This window comes from Saimiri boliviensis, chromosome 13, assembly GCF_048565385.1.
Source record: "Saimiri boliviensis isolate mSaiBol1 chromosome 13, mSaiBol1.pri, whole genome shotgun sequence".
Taxonomy (NCBI): domain Eukaryota; kingdom Metazoa; phylum Chordata; class Mammalia; order Primates; family Cebidae; genus Saimiri; species Saimiri boliviensis.
In genome coordinates, this window is record NC_133461.1 from 53,195,592 (window position 1) to 53,217,785 (window position 22,194).

General features: G+C 39.9%; 1 protein-coding gene and 1 pseudogene across 2 annotated transcripts in view; one reads left to right on the top strand and one right to left on the bottom strand.

Annotated features, from left to right (window-relative positions):
* Positions 1-22,194, top strand: part of OSBPL1A (oxysterol binding protein like 1A) — a 242,449-nt gene that overhangs the window by 53,699 nt on the left and 166,556 nt on the right. For both annotated transcript variants that reach the window (XM_074383664.1, XM_010335492.3), the window contains exons 5-7: positions 8,914-9,025; positions 13,464-13,549; positions 14,745-14,889. In XM_074383664.1, the coding sequence (XP_074239765.1) occupies positions 8,914-9,025; positions 13,464-13,549; positions 14,745-14,889 (343 nt within the window). The remainder of the gene's footprint in view (positions 1-8,913; positions 9,026-13,463; positions 13,550-14,744; positions 14,890-22,194) is intronic.
* LOC101044582 (protein SET pseudogene) lies at positions 5,723-6,594 on the bottom strand (annotated as a pseudogene).

A 22,194-nucleotide genomic window follows, 5' to 3' on the forward strand; every position in this document is an offset into this window, starting at 1 on the left:
CATATGTCTCGAAATACCTTACCTTTGTATTTGAGTGACAGTTTGCCTATGTATAGATTTCTAAGTTGGAAATCACTTTCTCTCAGAATTTTGGAGGTATTGTGTCACTATTTTCTAACTTTTAGTGTTGTTTTTGAGAAGTCTAGAGCTATTCTGATTCCTGGTCCTGTGTATGTGACCTGATTATTATTTAATCACTGGAAGTATATAAATTAAAATTAGGATGGCAGGATGGGCTCAGTGGCTCATGCCTATAATCCCAATGCTTTGGGAAGCCGAGGAGGGAGGATCACTTTAGGCCAGGAGTTTGAGGGCAGCCTGTGTAACATAATGAGACTCCATCTCTACCCACCTTTCCTCCCCCGCTCCCCCCGCCCCCGCCAAAAAAGAATGACAGATAACCTAAACATCTAGATAGGTGGACTAGGGCAGGTGGCAAATACTCAAATACTCAGACTTCTTTTGTCTTAATGTTCCACGATATGTGGCTTTGACCATATCATCCCAGTTGGGAGCATCCCAATCCCAGGAAGTCAGCTAGGGGAAGCAGAAAAAGGACAAAGAATATATACAGAGTGCTCTAGAAGATTCCCAGAAACTTTTATATAAGACTTCTGCTTAATCTTGCTTTTATATAAGACTTCTGTTTAATCTCATCGACTGAAATATTCACGGCCACACCAGCTAAAGGGTAGTGAGGAAATGTAGTCTTTATTCTTGGTGGCCATATGCTGAGCTAATGCCCCGCTAATTTTTGTATTTTAATAGAGATGGGGTTTCATATGTTGACCAGGCTGGTTTGGAACTCCTGACCTTGTGATCTGCCCGACGTGGCCTCTTGAAGTACTGGGATTACAGGTGTGAGCCACCACATCCACCCCAATAAGCATAATTATTAGAAATTATTTCTCCTTTTTAATCTTGAAACCTGAAGCCTGCATTAAGAAATTGCTCTATGGCTGGGCGAGGTGGCTTGCGCCTGTAAGCACTTTGGGAGGCCAAGACTGGAGGATCACCTGAGGTCAGGAGTTCAAGACCAGCCTAGCCAACATGCTGAAACCCCATCTCTACTAAAAATACAAAAATTAGCTGGTATGGTGGGAGGTGTCTGTAATCTCAGCTACTTGGGAGGCCGAGGCAAGAGAATCACTTGAACCCGAGAGGCAGAGGTTGCAGTGATCTGAGATCTTACCACTGCACTCCAGCCTGGATGACAAAGCAAGGCTCTGTCTCAAAAAAAAAAAAAAAAAAAAAAGAAAAGAAATTGCTTTACAAGAAGTAAAAGTTTTCATGTTGTATTTTGGTTGAAAGTAGATAATTTTATAGAAAAATTATCTTTCAAAATCAATATGGGAATGTTCATAGCAGCATAATTCCTGAAAGAAAGGTGAGGCTGAGTTTGGTGGCTCACACCTATAATCTCAACACTTTGGAAGGCCAAGGCAGGAGGATTGCATGAGGCCAGGAGTCCAAGATCAGCCTGGGAAACATAGCAAGACCCTGTCTCTACAAAATGGGGAAAAAAATTAGCTGGGCACAGTAGTGTGTGCCTGTAGTTGTCCCAGCGCTTTGGGAGGCTGAAGTTGGAAGATCTCTTGAGCCTGGGAGTTTGAGGATGCAGCGACTATGATCATGCCACTGCACTCTAGCCTGGGCAACAGAGTGAAACCCTGTCTCTACCCCAAATAAATAAAAAGTAGAAATAACTCAAATATTTGTTAATTAATAGATAAACGTGGTATTCATGCAATGGAGTATTCCGAAATACAAAAGAATGAAGTGCTGATACACACCAAAACATACATGAACCTTGAGAACATGCTAACTGAAAGAAGCCAGACACAAAATGCCACGTATTGTTTTATTTATAGAAATGTCCAGAATTGGCAAATCCATAGAGACTGAAAGTCGATCAGTGGTTACTAGAGGATTAAGAGGAGGGGAAATAGGCAGTGATTATTAATAGATACGGGGTTTCTTTTTGGAGTGGTGAAGTGTTCTAAAACTAGACAGTGTTGATGCACAGCTCTGAGAATATACTCCAAGCCACAAAGTTGTGTGCTTTTAGCAGGCTGAAGTGTATGGTATGTGAATTACATCTTAATAATGCTGTTACTAAGAAAAAAATCAGTCTGGGCATGGGGATTTTTCTCTACGTGTTTCATCTGAGATGACTTGTGTGATGAGGACAGCGATATAACGGCACAATAAGGGAATGACCGACTCCTGAGCAGAGGGTGGAGCTAGAGCGATTTGGGAGTGTGATTCACGGCTGTGTTAACTTTGGTCTTTGCTCTCACCCTCATGGTGCTGCTAGCCCAAACATATTTTGTACATCCATTTAAAAATAAAATGCAAGTATCATGCTCAAAGTGAGTACTTTCCTCCTCTGACTTTTTCTTTTCTTTTTTTTTTTTTGAGACGGAGTTTCACTCTTGTTACCCAGGCTGGAGTGCAATGGCGCGATCTCGGCTCACCGCAACCTCCGCCTCCTGGGTTCAGGCAATTCTCCTGCCTCAGCCTCCTGAGTAGCTGGGACTACGGGCATGCACCACGATGCCCAGCTAATTTTTTGTATTTTTGGTAGAGACGGGGTTTCACCATGTTGACTAGGATGGTCTTGATCTCTTGACCTTGTGATCCACCCTCCTCGGCCTCCCAAAGTGCTGGGATTACAGGCATGAGCCACCGTGCCCGGCCCTCCTCCTCTGACTTTTTAGTAGTTAGTTGTCTGATTGGCCAAGGCGCTGTCTTTAGCCAGGAGTATTTTCAGTAAAACATCTTTATTCAGGAAAAAGTATTAAAAACAAATAGTGTTACTCTAGGTGCAGGGAGTATAGCAGTGAACAAGAGACCAAATCCCTTCTTTCATAAAAGAGGAGCAAACAATACAGCATTTAGAAGTGCTATGAAATTGAGTAAGAGGCAAGGGATGAGAGTTTGGTAGTGGATAACGCTACTTTAGACAGAGAGTGAGGAAGGCTTCTCTGAGGAGGATGCCTGGATTAAAAAAAAATTATATCTACATCTCCTTTATCAACTTCCTTTTTTTTTTTTTTTTTTTTTTTTGAGACAGAGTCTTGCTCTGTTGCCCAGGCTGGAGTGCAGTGGCACGATCTCAGCTCACTGCAACCTCTACCTCCCGGGCTTAAGCAACTCTTCTGCCTCAGCCTCCCAAGTAACTGGGACTACAGGTACCTACCACCATGCCCGGTTAATTTTTGTGGAGATGGTGATTTGCCATGTTGGCCAGGCTGATCTTGAACACCTGACCTCAAGTGATCCGCCCACCCCAGCCTCTCAAAGTGCTGGGATTACATGCGTGAGCCTCTGTGCCTGGCCTTTGAACTTCCTTGACACTGCATTACTTTGACCCTTTCTAGTCTGAGTCTTGGCTCTCCCAGTTAACTGAATTTTTTCCCAAAGGTCAGCAGTGGTTTACATGCTTTAAGCAGTAATTTGCGCACTGTTTTTTTTTATTTTTCCATAGACACACTTTAACAAGGCTGACCACTTCTCTGGGAGGAGGCATGCAACAGTGTATTTCTCTGGCTGCTTTTATGGTTCCTGCCTTTTTTCTTTACCCTTCATTATAGATGTTCTTTTGATTTTTTTCTTTTTAAACATTCTTTTCAGCTGGGTGCAGTGGCTCATGCCTGTAGTCCCAGCACTTTGGGAGGCCGAGGTGGGCAGATCGCTTGAGCTCAGGAGTTTGAGACCAGCCTGGGCAGCACGGCAAAATCCCATCTCTACAAAAAAAAAAAAAAAAGCAAAAATTGGCCGGGTGTGGTAGCACATGCCTGTAGTCCCAGCTACTTGGGAGGCTGAGGTGAGAGGATCACTTGAGCCCAGGAGGTTGAGGCTGCAGTGAGCTGAGATTATACCACTGCATTCTAGTCTGGGTAACAGAGTGAGACCCTGCCTCCCTCTAAGAAAACAAAAACAAAAAATCAAAAAATTGCCCACATTCTCTTTTCTCTTGAAACTTTCCCCCTCAACAGACCAGTTGACTCTATGCCCTTATTTTCTGTTCCTGGAGTTTGTTGGACATCGGCACTTTGACCTCATGCTCTGTTCTAGGCATCCGGGTCCTCTGCTCTGCTGCCTGCTGGGCGTACCTAGCTGCCCCTTGGGCATCTGAAACTTCATGTACCTAAAATGGGCCTCATCTTCCTCCAGCACCTATTCCCTACACAATATCTGAGTTGGTCTTTGAATAATTTTCACTGCAAATCCTCCTTTCTGCTGTCTCCAATGGAGAACATACCCATTGCGTTTAACCTAGACTGCTTATTTATTTTTAGTTTTAGTTTTTTGAGACAGAGTCTTGCTGCATCACTCAGACTGGAGTGCAGTGGCATATCTCCATTCACTGCAACCTCTGCCTCCCGGGTTCAAGCAATTCTTCTGCCTCAGTCTCCCGAGTAGCTGGGACTACAGCCATATGCTCCCATGCCCAGCTAACTTTTGTATTTTTGGTAGAGACCAGGTTTCACCGTGTTGACAAGGCTGATCTCAAACTCCTGGCCTCAAGTGATCTGCCTGCCTCGGGCTGCTAAAGTGCTGGGTTTACAGGTGTGAGTCACTGCATCTGACTGATGCTGAGTGTCACTTTGTGGGCTTATCGACCATTTGTACATCGTCTGTGGAGAAATGACTGTTCAAGTTGTTTGCCCATTTTTCAGTTTGGTTATTTGTTTCATTTTTGAGTTTTAGACATTCTTTACATATTCTGTATATATATCCCTTATCAGATATATGATTTGTAAGTATTTTCTCTCATTCCCTGGGTTTTCTTTTTCTCTTAATAGGGCCCCTTGATGTACAAAAGTTTTAAATTTTGATCAAGTTTATTTTTTCATTTTTTTGTACACATTTAATTTTATTGTAACAAAGCAACTTGTACCCTTTTAGTGTTTAAAACTGAGCATCATCTTTCTTTTCCAGTAAAACAAAAAACAAATTTAAAAATAAACAAGAACAAAATTACAATAGAGAATATCAATTCCAAATAAGATCCTACAGGTTCTACTGATTCTCCCACTGAGTGGCAGGGCTCAAGTCATCATTAGGAGAGAATTTATTTTAAAAGTGTCATCTTAAACTGCAAGGATGTCTGTCAAATGTCACAATTAAACATGCCAAAGGAGAAGCCATGTTGTCAAGATGCCCACTTAACCCACCCAAACATCTCAAACACAGCCTTTGCTGACCTTCTATAACCCCATTTTTTAAAGTTTTCTTTTCTGTTTTTAAACAAGAGAAAGTAGGCAGATACATGTTGGTGAATGCTAACTGTCCATATTCACATGGAGACACAGTGTACTCTCTGAGCCCAATATACAGAGAAAGGAGGGAAAAAGCTAGAATTCTATGCACTGCTGCACAGGAGCCAACACCTTCCAGCTTCCAGCAGAGTGAAGGGAGCGGGTTTTTCTTTTTTCCCACAGAGCTCAATGGTGTTGATTCCATAGAATTTTTGTTCAGACAGGAAGGGTTAAAAATGAATTTCAAACAGAAAGGGGTAGAGACTCTTTTCCCATTGTATTCTGCTCAAGATACTTCCCCCAAAATAAGTTGAGAACCACGGTGTAGAGAAAAGAGACCTCAAAAACAGGGTGACTGAGCACAAGAGGAAAAAAGAAAAAAAAAAAAAAAAAAGACTTCAACTTGTTCCCAGGGCCTGGAAAAAATTTCAAAAAAGGAAGGTTGGAATCCTTCAGTGTTCTATTAGTCATCTTCTCCTTCATCCTCCTCTCCTTCCTCCCCTTCATCATCATCGTCATCTTCTTCACCTTCACCCTCATCCCCTTCTTCATCAATATCTTCTAATCCTGCCTCCTCTTCATCATAGTCATCATCTTCTTCTCCTTCTCCTTCTTCATCATCCGTATGGAGAACCAAGTAGTAATGTAATGGGTTTGGCCAAATACCACCTTTGATGACCCCTCCTAACTCATCAGCACCTGCATCAGAATGGTCAGTAAACCAGGTAAAGAAGCTCTCTGGTTCCTCATGCTGCCTCTTCCTGCTGGCTTTATTCTGCGTTGGACTTGAACGTTACGTCAAATCCTTTCCAGATTTCCATTTGATTTTGGTGGACTTTGACAATAGCTCACCACTCATTCAGATGAAATTCTTTGGAGAGAACTTTATTTTCAAAGTAAGGATTTTCATCACAATAAAAATCTATTCTGTAACCTGATTTAATATCTTCAAATTCTGTCACTTCGACTCTGGTCAAATAATGCAGTGCCTCTTCGTCCTCCTCCGCAAGCAGTGCAGACACTTGTGGATGGCTGACAAATGTTGTTACCCAAAAATTTCGGTGATCAATTCTGACCTCTTCTGAAAAAATGATTGGCGAAGTTTGTTACATTTCTGTTCTACTTTCAAAATCTCCTCACTGGCTTGTTCATTAAATCTGTCTGTTTCATTATATACTTCATCAATGCCTTCAATTGCTTCTTGCTATTCTTTTTCTCCCTTCTTTGGCAAGCCTGCAGAGGCCGACGTCTCCTCCAGTCCCAGAGTAGGAGGTGGTCTCGGTGTCTTCTTTGGAGGTGAGAATGGAGACTGGCCTTTGGGGGCCATGCTGCTGGGGAAGTCAGAGAACCAGAGCACAAGTCTTCTTGCTCATCCGGAAGCAGGCAGAACACTATTTTTTCATTTTTTGCCTTTGCTTTTGGTGTCATATCTAAGAAATCATTGCTAAATCAGGTCTTAGGAAGCTTTCTTGGTATTTTTTTTCTTCTAATAGTTTTAGTTTTGATGTATTTGACCTATTGAGTTAGTTTTTATATATGGGTAAGCTATGAGTTTAACTTTATTCTTCTGCATGTGGACATTCAGTTTTCCCAGTACCATTTTTTGAAAAGACTGTCTTTTCTTCATTAAAACTGTCTTGGCACTTATGTCAAAAATCATTTGACCGTATATATGAGAGTTTATTTGTGGGCTCTGTAATCTGTTCTATTTGTTTGTCTGTCTATCTTTATGCCAGTGCCACATTGTTTTGATTATGGTAGCTTTGTAGTAAGTTTGGAAATCAAGATGTATCTCTAACTTTGTTCTTCTTTTAAATATTATTTTGGCTGTTTGGGGTGCCTTGAAATTCTATATGAATTTTAGGGTGGGATTTTCTGCTTCTACAAAAATGTCCTTGGTATTTGATAGGGATTGCACTGAATCTGTAGATAGCTTTGGGTAATATTCTCCTCTTAACAATATTAAAACTTTCCGTCCATGATTGTAGGATGTTTTCCCATTTATTTATGTCATTGTAAATTTCCTTCAGCAGCGTTTTGTGCTGAGTCTTTTGTGTATAAGCCTTTTGTCTTCATGGTTAAGTTTATTTCTAAGCATTTTACTCCTTTTGATGCTACTATAAACAGAATTGTTTTTCTTAGTTTCCCTTTTTGGTTTGTTCATTGTTATCTTTGCCCATTTTTAATTAGATCGTCTTTTTGTTGAGTTGGAAATGTTCATTTGTAAACTTATTTTCTTATTCTGTGGGTTGTTCTACTTTCTTTCACTGATATGAACTATTTATGTAAAGTATGAAAACATGAATCCTAAAATGTTACCTTTAAGATGATAGGAAATGTTAAGATATTTTATAAGAATTCACTTTATTAAAATATTAGGATATTTAAAACATTTTCTTATATTTAAAATGTGATAGTATGTTTTATAGAATGATACTCAAATATGAAAAATGTGTTTGTAAACACTGTATATGGTACTGGGAAATACTATAGGAATGAAACAATTGTGGCATGTAAGTAAAATTATATTAATGAAAACTCAAATTTACGCATGGGGAAATTGATTAGTAAGAAATGCACCAAAATGTTTCTAGTGGTCATCAAATGATGAGGATAGTAACTATATGTATTTTTTGCCTGTTTATGTTTTCTAGATTTTATTTAAACATTTTTTTCGCTATGAAAACATCTCAAAATAATGTAGAAAATGTATGTTGTGGCCCAAAGGAAAGATGAAATTCCTAGAACAGCATAACATGTAGTGACACAGGATATCACTTCATATTTTATAGGCCTGTCAGTCTAGAAGTTAGAACAGCACTGTTTTTCAGCCTCTCTTAGTGCAAGACTAAGAGTAAGCTATCCATCATCCCCTCCCTAGGTGCTGTGAATCTTAAGATAATCAAACGTCAAATTTCTGATGCTCTCTGCAATATTAGAAATTCTCTTCCTCCATTTCTGCTGTCTTGTTAAGTCATATAACTGACCCAGTGATACTGCACATACGTACATTATCAATTTATTTGAAATTTCTAAAAGAGCAGCTAGACACATAAATAAAAAGATGTGATGTATTATCTGTTGTTGAATATTGACTTCAGGATATCATCATGCTTATCTAATGCTTAATTATAATGCTTCATTATAAACCATTCCTTCAATCATGGTGTTTCCTATCAGTCAATAATGGTGTATTACTTTAGAAAATAATGCATTATTTTGTCTAAATATCAAGATTAATTTTTAAAAATCTTGGCCTGTTGGGCAGAAATTATTATTCCCAGCAGGCCTTAGAGGAATGATATTCGGTGAATGTACTTCCTTCTATAATTTACATAGTGGCTCTAAGTAAATACATTTAATTTGACCACATGAATTATTTTGGTTGAACAGCCAGATAATGTACTTAAAAAAATCAATTCTAGAAGTTGGCTATGTATTGTGGATTGGAATTGTTTGGGCAATTGTCAAGTATTATCACAATTAGTTAAATCACTTACTATAGACTTAATATGTGATATAAAGATTCTCATATGGTACTTCTTCTATTGTGGAGACTCTCTTGTAGTTAGTAATTTGGAAAACAGTGGTAATGCGGTAAAATCTTAGCTTAATAGTAGTGAAAAATAAATTCTCTGATTTGTAGGAATTGGTAATGCTTCTGTTAGAATATAATGCTGATGCTACTGTTGTTAATGGGAGTGGACAGACAGCTAAAGAAGTTACTCATGCCGAAGAAATCAGAAGCATGCTTGAAGGTAAATATCATGGATGTGAACATAACCAGCATTTGCTTTCATTATAACCAAGGTTCAGATTATGACTAAAAATGGCTTCTGAGAAAATGGACAAAATAGAGGATAACCAGCTGATGCTCTAATGATAATGCAATCTGGGAGTCATTGAGGAGACATATAAGCACCTGTATGATAGTTTCTTCACTTAAAACTTTTAAACTCTTAATTTGTACAAAATTATAGCAAGTTTTAAAAATTTGTTTTTCAGGCTGGGTGCGGTGGCTCACACCTGTAACTTTAGCACTTTAGGAGGCTGAGGGAAGAGGATCACTTGAGGTTGGGTGTTCAAGACTAGCCTGGGCAATAGTGAAACCCCCACCTCTATAAAAAATACTAAAAAATTACAAATTAGGTGGATACGGTGGTGTGCACCTGTAGTCTCAGCTACTTGGGAAGCTGAGGCAGGAGGATCATTTGAGCCTAGGAGCTTAAGGCTGCAATGAGCCCTGATTATGCTATTGTACTCCGGTCCGAGCAACAGAATGAGCCCCCGACCCTGCCAATCTGTTTTTTGTCTCAGAAAATATCTGTTTTTCAAATACTCAACAAAATAAGTAGAAAAATAAAGACATAGGGAATATGGCTAATAGGCTGATGAACTATAACAAGGAATACAGAAGTGCTGGACAGTAAGAGATATCGGTGCAAGCTGTAAGAGGTATTGCTTTTGAGAGTCGCTTGATGTTGGGGAAGATAGCAATGGCTGGCTCGGTTTTCTTTTCACCCAGGCTGGAATGCAGTGGCATCATCTTGGTTCACTGCAACCTCTGCTTCCTGGGTTCAAGCTATTCTCCTGCCTCAGCCTCCTGAGTAACGGATTACAGGTGCATGCCACCATGCCTGGCTAATTTTTTGTATTTTTAGTAGAGACGGCATTTCACCATGTTGGTCAGGCTGGTCTTGAACTCCAGACCTCAAGTGATCCACCCACCTTGGCCTTCCAAAGTGCTGGGATTACAGGCGAGAGCCAGTGCGCCTGGCTCTTTTTTCTTTTCTTTCTTTTTTTTTTTTTTTAAAGAGATGGGGGTCTCAATATGTTGCCCAGGCTGGTCTTGAACTTTTGGCCTCAAGTGATCCTCCCATCTCAGCCTCCCAAAGTGCTAGGATTACAGATGTGAGCCACTGTGTCTGGCCTTCTCAGTTTTCTTGAGGACTTCATTGTAGTATAGCAGGCAACAGTAATTTCTTGATGGTTAAGCTTCATTGTTATGAATGTCAAAGAGTAATTTACATTTAAGAAACCATGAGTCTGCAATAACTCAGACTTTCTCTAAAGTAATTTCAAACAAAAACGTTTTGGTACTTACACTTGGAGACTCTCATACAAAAGGATCTTTCTTTGAATGGCCAGGGCTTTGCTATAATTATTTTTTAGTAGTTTCTCTAATGTCGAGAAGAGATCTTTAATTTTCTACTAAATGAGTAAAGATACTGAATTAGAGTTGCAATTTCACACATACTCTTTGTTTCTTTCCTTTGGAATTTGGAGAAAGGCAATATAATTTTGTACTTAAAGGATGTTGATTTCTTCATTTAAATTTTTCTATATTTTTATCTATGTAAAAACCAAGATCCTGCTGTTTATCACCCCAATTAGTCTTTAGAGCTAAAATCTTCTCACTCGTTATGTAGTTAAAAAGACAACATAATGTCTACTTGTCAGACTTCTTAAGGTCAGTGTCTTAACTTGTTTCTGCATTCATAATGAACCCTCTCCTCATCAATGAACAAGCAAATTAATGGGTAACATCTTCTGTCAGACACTGTGTTACATGAATTTAGGAACACATACTAGCTGTGGTTCCTGCCCTTTAATTATTTGTGACCTAATAGGGAGCAGGAGGTACTGTCTTTGATTAGGTCCTGTCATTTAAATTATAACAAGAAGAGAACCCAGAACTAAGGTTTTCCTGACAGACTGGAATGTTAGGTTAGCCTGACAAGTTGACATTTAATAAGGGCAGTTGTAAAGACATGCTCTAAGACATTTCAAAACCCAAACTGCACGAGGAAAAGGGCTTAGTTGACTTTACAGGTAATATGATTTGTCAGCTGATGTGATCTTAGCCTGAGAAATAGAAGTAGAGATGTAATTGAGTGATTCTGCTCTAATGAGAGCACCTTACCCGCATATAATATCATTTGTGGATAGAGTGTTAAATGGATCATTGACAGACTACAGGGAAGTACCTTGAGCAACCCACCATAAGTAGACCATAAGTAGACTTCAAGAATGATGGAGGGGATAGATTACAGGTCAGGGTGATACACGCAGTAGTGGAGGGATGTACGAGAGGTATAGGATATGTCACTGTTCTCAAAGAGTTCATAGTTCAGCAGCCATAGAAGCAGTGGGAGGAAAGATTGAAGACAGTGCATCCCAGCAGCCCTCAACAGTCTACGGAGAGGCTTGGCTGCCTTCTGAGGTAGAGAGTCTGGGTGTGAAAATAAAAATGTGGGAAAAGAAGATAATGGCATATAGCAGTGTTAGAAGATAATGGTATATAGCAAGACTCCATCTCAAAAAATTTTTCTTTTTTTTTTTGAGATGGAGTCTTGCTCTGTTGCCTAGGCTGGAGTGCAGTGGCGCAATCTTGGCTCACTATATCCTCTGCCTCCTGGATTCAAGTGATTCTCCCTCCTCAGCCTCCCAAGTAGCTGGGACTACAGATACCTGCCACCACACCGGCTAATTTTTTTTTTTTTTTTTTTTTTTTTTAAGACGGGGTTTCACCGTGTTGGTCAGGCTGGTTTTGAACTCCCGACCTCAGGTGATCCGCCTGCCTTGGCCTCCAAAGTGCTTGGATTACAGGCGTGAGCCACTGCACCCAGCCAACTTTTGTATTTTTAGTAGAGACAGGGTTCACCATGTTTATCAGGATAGTCTCGATCTCCTGACCTCATGATCCACCCATCTCGGCCTCCCAAAGTGCTGGGATTACAGGTGTGAGCCACTGCACCCAGCCTAGTTATTTCTTAAGACAAAGGTAAACTAGTTTCAGCAATTTCCTGGATTCAATATATGTAGTACCTGTAGTTTAAATGTAATGGTATGTGTAGAGTCTTAAAACAGCATTTAGCACACAGTAATAACTATTTCCCCAGTCACCTGGCTCCCCCACCTGCTTCTCTGTCCATGACTTGACTTTAGCCAGGATGAGCTAGAAAACCTTTTATAGTTCCTCTTTTGCAGCCTTGCACAGGACATTGTAGATGTATATGTAGTGGGATCACCAAGCCTTTCTCTGAAATTGCTTCCTTTCTATAAACTAAAATATAGAATTCAGACCTAGCAGAAATTAGACCTTACTTACATATTCCAATCTCTTACACAAATCGGATTACCAGTTGCTGTTTTCCTGTAAGTATGACTTCAGAGGAAGCGTAGTGATAAGAGCATGGACTCTGGAACTAGCCTGCTGGATGGAGTTCACATCCCAGTTCCTCCACTTCTGGTTGTATGACCTTGGTTAAATTCCATAACCTCTTGGTGCCTCAGTTCCTTTGTCTGTAAAAATCAATGTAATAACACCAACCTCAGAGTAGTTAATGAGAATTTAATGAGTTAATATTTTTCAGGAGCTTTAAATAGCACTTGGCATGTAGTAAGTGCTAAGGTATTTGTTAAAGAAATAAAAATAGACTGAACAAGGTGGCTCATGCCTGTAATCCCAGCGCTTTGAAAAGTCAGTGCAAGAAGATTGAAGAGTGCTTTGAAAAGTCAGTGCAGGAAGATTTGTGCAGGAGTTTGAGACCAGCCTGGGCAACAGAGTAAGACCTCCATCTCTACAAAAAATAAAAGTGTGGTGGGGCACACCTGTGGTCCCAGCTACTTGGGAGGCTGAGGCAGGAGAATTGTGTGAGCCCAGGAGTTTGATGCTGCAATGAGCTATGATCATGCCACTGCACTCCAGCCTGGGTGATAGAGCGAGTCCTTAGCTCAACATACATACATACATACATTTATTTTACATTTTTATGTAGCAATTTATCATTGATGTGTCTGCATATATTTATATGACATGTATGTCTTTCTATCAGTGCTATTTCTTATTGTTATTTTTCACATTCTAAGGTTCTGGAAGGTATGAACCTCACTTATCTACCTTTCCAAGGCAAATATGTAATAATATTTCTGTATGTAAAAGTAATCCATAATTAGTTTTGATGGTTATTGTTGTGAGTAAAATACTTAGACTTCTGAATTAAAAACTCAAATTCATCCAAACCTGAAGTAAATGAACTCTATAATCTGAATTGTAAGGTAATAACAATAAATTTTAACTGGATTTGAATTACAATCCAAAACATTTTGATTTTTCTCACCGTGATCACTTTACACTGAATTTGTAATTGGATCCTGACTAGCAACGGGGTAATAAGCACTTTTCTTTTGCAGCTGTAGAAAGGACTCAACAAAGAAAGCTTGAAGAATTACTTTTAGCAGCAGCAAGAGAAGGCAGGACCACAGAACTCACAGCTCTGGTAAAACAAACAAACACAAAAACCCAAAAAGACAAAAAGCATTTTTTTTCTTTATACTTCAGGAAAATTTTTACTTAATGATAAGTACATAATTTATGAATTGTGGAACCCCAAACTCCAGAGATCATAATAATAGAACCAAAGTTCTTAAATAATCTAAAAACACTTACCATGGTGATAGTTTAAGCAGGACACATTTTGAATGGTGGTTTTTTTTTCTGAATTTTTGGTTTATACCTGCCCCAATCCCCCTGAAAACCTGATGGATAAGAATTTGACTTTTCGTGGTAAATAGTGTAAGAACAACATACACACAGACAGACAGACAGACACACACACACATACATACACACACATTTATTTGTGATTCAGCCAATTGAAACATAATAAATAGAACGCTTAAAGGAATAAGTTTTTTTCTAGTTTTGCTCAGCAGTAGTTTCTGGGAGGAATGCTACACTTCTGGAAGGTACCATGCAAAGAAGGAACAGTATTTTGGAACATTTATGCCACATTAGACCGAAAGATTTGCCTGGTTTTTTTCCCCCTTAGAAGACCTACTTTCCAGTTTTCATTCCTGCACAGTCTCATTAAACATGAAACTCTAAATTTGTTCTGAATTCATGACTGAAGCACTGCCATTTGCTTTAAAGTTATTTTGGCTCATTTGAAAAGGCCTCTTTGGTTTCTAAGTATAGGGCCTAAAATGGTTTTTAAATTTTGTGAAATGGAGGCTATATAAAGCAGTGTCTAAAGCAATAAGTTGGGAACAACAAATTCAGTAGAACCTTGACATTTACACATTTAACATTGATGGTCTTAACTCTTCTGAAAGACTGGCAGACTGATTTGGACTTCTGCTGTCACAAGTGTGAATTGCAAGGCTGGTAGGGGCAAGTAAATGGTGGTGAAGTCTTAATGTCTGGGGGTGTGAGATGGCGCTGGCACAGGGCAGAGTGTCTGTTGTCAGAGGAGTGTGAGATCCGGACACAGGACTGAGATCTATCTCAGGGCATCTGAGAGTAAGCATGGGAGTGGCAGGGTTGACTAGTTTAGTGAACAAGAAACCACTAACAGTCTAGATGCCAAGGCACCTGGCTGTTCTTCAGGCTCTGCTGATACACCTTCCTGTGAATTATGAGAGAAAGTCTATCTTTGATATATAATTCTGCATTGCATTTTTTAAAATTGTTAGCTCAACAGGCCCAATCCTCCTGATGTTAACTGTTCGGATCAGTTAGGAAATACACCCTTGCATTGTGCAGCCTACCGAGCCCATAAACAGTGTGCCTTAAAGCTTTTAAGAAGTGGAGCAGACCCCAATCTGAAGAACAAAAATGGTAAGCATGTTGGCGAAAACCATCATTGGCCATTTTGAAACTATAAAATGAAGTCAATGCTATATAAGATTGTTTTGTTTCAGTATCCAGCCTTTGTTAAACTGTATGGTTTCTATTTAGTTTTGGAGCCAAGGCATTCACACAAAAGAAAAAATAATGACAAAGATAGATCCTACCCTCAAAGGAAAGATAAGTGCAGTTGATTCTTGTTATTTGCAGTAGCTGTGTTCTATAAAGTTGCCACCGGCACTGAATTAGGGAATGCTGAACTACTGTTCCTAGGGGAAAATACAGGGTTAGGTTCCTGCAAGCCTCAGGTCATGACATTTTCATGAACTGATCATTATGCAACCTTGTTTGTTTTTGCTGTTTCTATTTAATACATACTGTTTACTCATTCATATTGAACTCATAGCCAACAGCATCATAGCTCATGCCTGAGTAAAGTTTTTCTCCATAAGGCACATCACAGCCTTTTGCACTGAGGTACATTAGACAGCTCTTCAGCACAATGCTTGGGGCCACTTTTTTTTTTTTTTTTGAGACAGAATCTTGCTCTGTCGCCCAGGATGATGTACAGTGGCATGATCTTGGCTCACTGCATCTCCTCCTCCTGGATTCAAGTGATTCTCCTGCCTCAACCTCCTGAGTAACTGGGTCTATAGGCATGTACCACCATGTCCAGCTAATTTTTTTTATCTTTTATTTTTAGTAGAAACAGGGTTTCACTATGTTGGCCAGGCTGGTCTCGAACTCCTGACCTCAAATGATCTGCCTGCCTCGGCCTCCCAAAGTGCTGGGATTACAGGCATGAGCCACCATGCCTGGCTGCTTGGCGCCATTTTAAACAACAAAGTCACCAACAAAAAATAAAAAAGGTAGAAAGTATGACCCTAAATAGACAATGGCAAGGGCATTTGTTTATAGTAGGAGAGCTTCTAGAATGAAACAAGAAGGCCGGGCATCACCTTCTTCTATCTCAGCTGGGAAAATGAACACTGGACAACCCACATTTTTCACCACTCTGGGCATGTTCGTGAATGACTGAGAAACTACAGTGAATATTGACCTTGGGGTACCAGTGAATTTTAGCAATAGGCAAATTTGCAAATGTGGAATATGTAAATAATGAGTGTGACATTTTGAAAGACAGAATCAGAAACCAGAAGAGAAGCTGTAAAAGGTGTCTTAGGTATTTAAAAGAGGAACATGCCATCAGAGCCTTTTCACACCACTTTTTAGGATGCTTCCTGCTGCCTGCTACCAGCCTGGGTTAGGACTTGTCAGGGGTCCCGCAGGACCCTGTGTTCACCTCCGCCAGAGCCTAAATCACTCCCCATGGTATTCGTTGGCTTATGTTGCTGTCTCGCATGAGACCGAACTCCTAAGGGCAGGCCTCATACTTCATTGTCTGGTTTACCCAGCTCCTAGAGTAGTGCATAGCACATAACACCTGGGAAGGGCTGTGTGTGTGTTGAAGGTCTGGAGTCATCAGAAATAGTTTCATCAAGGAATAGGTTCTTGATACAGATCCTGAAGTCCTAGCAGGATTTTAAAAATGTGTTTATTTCTAGCGGCTGGGCGCCGTGGCTCACACCTGTAATCCTAACATTCTGGGAGGCTAAGGCAGGTAGATTACCTGAAGTCAGGAGTTCAAAACCAGCCTGGCCAACATTATGAAACCCGTCTCTACTGAAAATACAAAAAGTTAGCTAGACGTGGTGGCATGTGCCTATAATCCCAGCTACTCAAGAGGCTGAGGCAGGAGAATGGCTGGGACCTAGGAGGCGGAGGTTGTAGTGACCAGAGATCATGCCATTGCACTCTGGCCTGGGCAACAAGAGCGAAATTCTGGCTCAAAAAAAAAAAAAAAAGTTTTTATCCTAAATACTTCACTTTGTACCTTCATTACCGTTATTATCTTTTTATCTTGAGCCCTTTTGTCTTGATAATAATGGTAGTTAATAATAATACCATTGTCATCTAGTAAGATTTTGATAAGCAGGAATTTGGGAAAGGGTATTCTCAACAGAGGGAAGATTATCAAAAAAGGTTAAGGTGAAAATTACAAGTCAGGTATAGGTGAAATCCCCAGTTTGCTGCATCCAAGGGCACATCCAGGGATCATCCTAAAATGCAGGTTAGACTTGTAAAGTAAGTAGGGCCATTGAAATGGTCTTTGGTGAGAGGTGATTAGGACCTGAACTTTTTTTCAAGGAGCTCGGTTACATTTAAGTACTGTTGTAGACCCGCATAACTAATCAGTTTTGAGGAAAATAGTTTTGCCATCACAAAAGTTTAAGGTAAAAAAACACATTCAATTTAAAATTTATAGCGTCATTAGAGGAGCTGTCAAATTAAGTCCCTTATGTAGAATAACAGTCTAGAAAAATGAGCTTACCACAGTAAGATTTAGAAGATGCTTTCCTTGGTGAATTAGAATTTTGAAGTTTAGAGACTCTTTTATACGAAGATATTTTTGGAGGCAAAGGTAAATGTTAACTATATGCTATTGTTATAAATCATCACAAGGCAGGCAGTGTACCTATGTTAAATTTTATATATTCAATTAATACGTATTTTATATGTAATTAAGATAACTGGTATGTTATATCCATTAATAAGGCTAGCAGGACATACTTTTGTTGTTGTTGTTTTTGAGACAGAGTCTTACTCTGTCACCCAGGGTGGAGTACAGTGGCGTGATCTTGACTCACTGCAACCTCCACCTCCTGGGTTCAAGTGGTTCTCCTGCCTCAGCCTCCTGAGCAGCTGGGATTACAGGCATGTACCACCATACCCGGCTAATTTTTATATTTTCAGTAGAGACAGGGTTTTCCCATGTTGTCCAGGCTGGTCTTGAACTCCTGACCTCAGGTGACCCACCCTCCTCAGATTCCCGAAGTTCTAAGATCACAGGTGGGAACCACCTCGCCCAACCTCTTTTTAAAATTTTGTCCTGAGAGATGTGGTCTCATCCTTTTGCTCAGGCTGGAGTGCAGTGGTGCGATCTTAGCTCACTACATCCTCAAACTCTGAGCTCAAGTTACTGTTTTGCCTCAGCCTCCTAAGTAGCTGGGACCACAGATGCATGCCACTCTGTCTGGCTAGGACCTGAGCTTTATTGACATCAAAGGAGTAGAAAGGAGAAAGAAAATTGATTAGAGATCTCCTGGCTGACTGGCTCTTATGCTCTAGACTTCGGTGGCTCAAGCCTGTCATCCTAGCACTTTGGGAAGCTGAGGTGGGTGGATCACAAGGTCAAGAGATCGAGACCATCCTGGTCAACATGGTGAAACCCCGTCTCTACTAAAAATACAAAAAATTAGCTGGGCATGGTAGCGCATGCCTGTAGTCTCAGCTACTCAGGAGGCTGAGGCAGGAGAATTCCTTGAACCCAGGAGGCGGAGGTTGCGGTGAGCCGAGATCGTGCCATTGCACTCCAGCCTGGGTAACAAGAGTGAAACTCCGTCTCAAAAAAGAAATATGATGGGAGTCATGCATGTAATTTTAAGTTTCTAGTAGACATGTTTAAAAAAGTGAAAAAAAGGTGAAATTAATTTTAATTATGTGTTTTGTTTAAAGTGATATATCCAAAATGCCATTTCAACATGTAATCAGTCAAAAATAATTATCAGTGAAATCTTACATTCCTTTTTTGGCACCAAGTCTTTGAAATCTGGTGTGTATTTCTGCACTCACAGCACATCTCAGTGTCAACTAGCCACATTTCAAGTACTGGATAGCCGTGCGTGATTAGTGTCCACCATATTGGACAATGCAGCCCTACACGTAACAAGCTGTCCCAGAGGCTCTCTGGTTCACTATGCTGTCATCACCCTGCACATACTATTCTCTCTGCCAGAGTGCTCTTTTTTTTCTTATCCATCTGGTAAACCCTAGTCTTGCTTCAAGAGCTAGCTCAACCTCTGCTTTCCCAGAGAGCCTTTCCCTGTATCCCTAAGACAGATACAGGCTCTTGGAGCAGGAGAGAGTTCAGATATCAACGCATTTAAGTATGGTCAATTTTCGACAGAGATGTGAAGGCAGTTAGTGGAAAAGGATAAAGTTACAACAGCAAAAACTGACATTAAAGTATGATATTTCTGATCTCTTTACCAGTTTGCCAAACACTTGAGCAGTTTTTCTGCCTGGCGTTTTATAATGATTTTTCCTTCAAAATGTAGATTCAGAAGCAGCCAAATGAAATAAGAATTAATATAGTTCCATATAAGTATCAGTCTAAACTGAAAAAAACTTCCCTTGTAAATATTGAAAAGTTGATTTTTGGTATCAAATGTGTATTTACTCTACAGTTTATAGTAGTAACCAAAGTTGAATATTCCTGTTAAAGCTATTAAATTGTTTTTGACAAAAGTCAGAGTGGCATCTTCTGAAAAAGAACAATTAAAAAAAAAAAAATCAGGCCAGGCATGGTGGCTTACACCTCTAATCCCAGTACTTTGGGAGGTAGATCATTTGAGGTCAGGAGATGGAGACCAGCCTGACCAACATGATGAAACCCTGTCTCTACTAAAATATAAAAATCAGCTGGCATGGTGGCAGGTGCCTGTACCCCAGCTACTTGGGAGGCTGAGGCAGGAGAATCACTTGAACCCAGGAGGTAGAGGTTGCGGTGAGTGGAGATCACACCATTGCACTCCAGCCAAGGCAACAGAGTGAGACTCCCTCTTAAAAAAAAAAAATCAGTCCGTCAAAGGCTGAGTGTGGTGGCTCATTCCTGTAATCCCAGCACTTTGGCAGGCCAAGGCGGGTGGATCACTTGAAGTCAGGAGTGTGAGACCAATGTGGTAAAACCTTGTCTTTACTAAAAACAAAAAATTAGACAGACGTGGTGGAGGGCACCTGTAATCCTAGTTACTTAGAAGGCTGAGGCAGGAGAATTGCTTGAATCCAGGAGGTGGAGGTTGAAGTGAGCCAAGATGGCGCCACTGCACTCCAGCCTGGGCAGCAGAGCAAGACTCCATTTCCAAAAAAGAAAAAAGAAAAATCACAAGAGCAACATTTGCGTTATAGAAAGTTGTAAAAGTAGAGAAAAAACACAGATTAACCAAGCATAACCACAGTTACTTTGGCAACCTTCTAATCTATTTTCATTCCTGTTTTAGAACATTTTTAAAAAACTAGTTGCAATGAAGACAACAAAAGTACTAGGAAAGTGTATAATCATCTGTATCCCAAATGTCCAAAGATTTAGTTTTTAGTTGTGTTTTAGTTTTAGTTGTTAATGTTCCATAGTAACATAAATTTTTAAAAAGTTTTAAGTAACAGTTTAGAGTTCCATAGTAACATATATTTTTAAAAAGTTTTGAGTAATAGTACCTCAAGAATGTAAGCCAAAGAAAAGTTATGTATTACTCACGTACAAATACACAGACATCTCATGATCTTCCGAAGTGGGAGATGGCATCAGGCATCGGATGGGATGGAATTGGGAATCAGAAAACTGTTAGGGACCAAGATGGCTGCCTTGTGTGTGTCCGTCTCTCACTGCGTGATCTGACCATGTCTTCTAGCAGACCAGCTGCTTTGTTTTCCAGTATACATCATAGCAGATGGCTGCCCAGTGACTCCACTCAGGAGACCACAATCTCTCAACCCCAGTGTTAAATTTCAGTGGGAGATAATGTTAGTATCTGCTTGTGTCAGGGGTCTGTACCTAGTGCTGTCACTTGGGACTTTAGGGGTGGGACATATGGTACAGAGGTGGCTGCCAGGGCTTCCTCCTGGGAGTGTGGATAGGAACACAGGGGTGAATGGATGAGGACTGGCAGACACCTCAGAAAGTGAATCTTCATTTTAGTTGACAGGTTGTAAATAGAGTTGGCCTATTAAAATTCCACTCTGAATGAAGCATCAACAGTTTTCCACATTGTCCCCAGAAGCACAGTCATTATGGCTCACCTTATGGAAAATACTTCACATGGATATAACATAATTTTTTCACCCAAAAGTCTAGTGATAAAAACAATCTGTATAATTTTTTTATACAGTGAAAATGTCCTAGTCTTTTTATTTTTCTTTTTTAAAAAACAAGGAGCTGGTTACAGTGGCTCATGCCTGTAATCCCAGCAATTTGGGAGGCCAAGGCAGGAGGATCGATTGAGCCCAGGAGTCTGGGCAACATAGTGAGACCCCATCTCTGCGAGAAAAATTAAAATTCAAGTTGAAAAATAACAAGGATATTTAAAATGTTTAATCAAATTGGTTAACTGATCTCTTTGATTTCTTCTGAGACTTCTGAGCTTACGTGGAGATTTGGTAAATGTTTAATTCTGTTTCCTCCCAGTTTATCTCTAATGACATTCATTCAGCAATGCTGTGCCTCCACTGTGTGCTGAGAACCGTCCTAGGTGCTAGAGACCCAACAGTGAACAGAACCTGACAGTCCCCATGCTCTCTTGAGTTCATATTCTGGTGGGAGGACATAGACAAAAAAATAATTTCATATATAAGCTGCTATGCTCAGCCTCTTTTTGTAATTTTTATTGTTTTTCATTCACTCATCTGTCTCTTCTTTTGACAGTATTGCATTTTTTAAAAACCCATTTTTTAGACAGTATTGCACTTTTAATGATTATAATGTTTTAATATCTGAGATTACCCCTTGTTATTCTTTTTTAAGGACTTTCTTTGACATCCTTATCTGTTTATTCTTCCAGATGGCATTAAAAAAAATATTTTTAGGTTCCTCATTGGGATTTAATTGAAATTACCTTCTTTGTTAAATTAATTTAAGGAGAATTAGCATCTTATATTTATTCATTTAATTGATTGATTGATTGATTGATTGAGATGGAATTTTGCTCTTCCTGCCCAGGCTGGAGTGCGATGGGGTGATCTCGGCTCACTGCAACCTCTGCCTGTCAGGTTCAAGCGATTCTTCTACCTCACCCTCCTGAGTAGCTGGGATTACAGGTGTGTGCCAACACACCTAGCTAATTTTGTATTTTAGTAGAGATAGGGTTTCTCCATGTTGGTCAGGGTGGTCTCGAACTCCTGACCTCAGGTGATCTGCCTGCCTCGACCTTTCAACGTACTGAGATTATAGGCGTGAGCTACCACAGCTGGCCAGAATTGGCATCTTTATTGAGTTTTCCCACTAAGGGACAAATCTGTGTCAGGCAAACTTTTAAATATTACATCATTCCTGTTTTTCACTTTATTTTGTTGTGGTTGGTAAAAGAGGTAGTGCATTTTTAAACTGGTAATGGAACCCATCTAGATTCCATCTAGGAGGCTATTTCATTCAATTCAAAAGCATTTTATTGAATTCTTACTGTG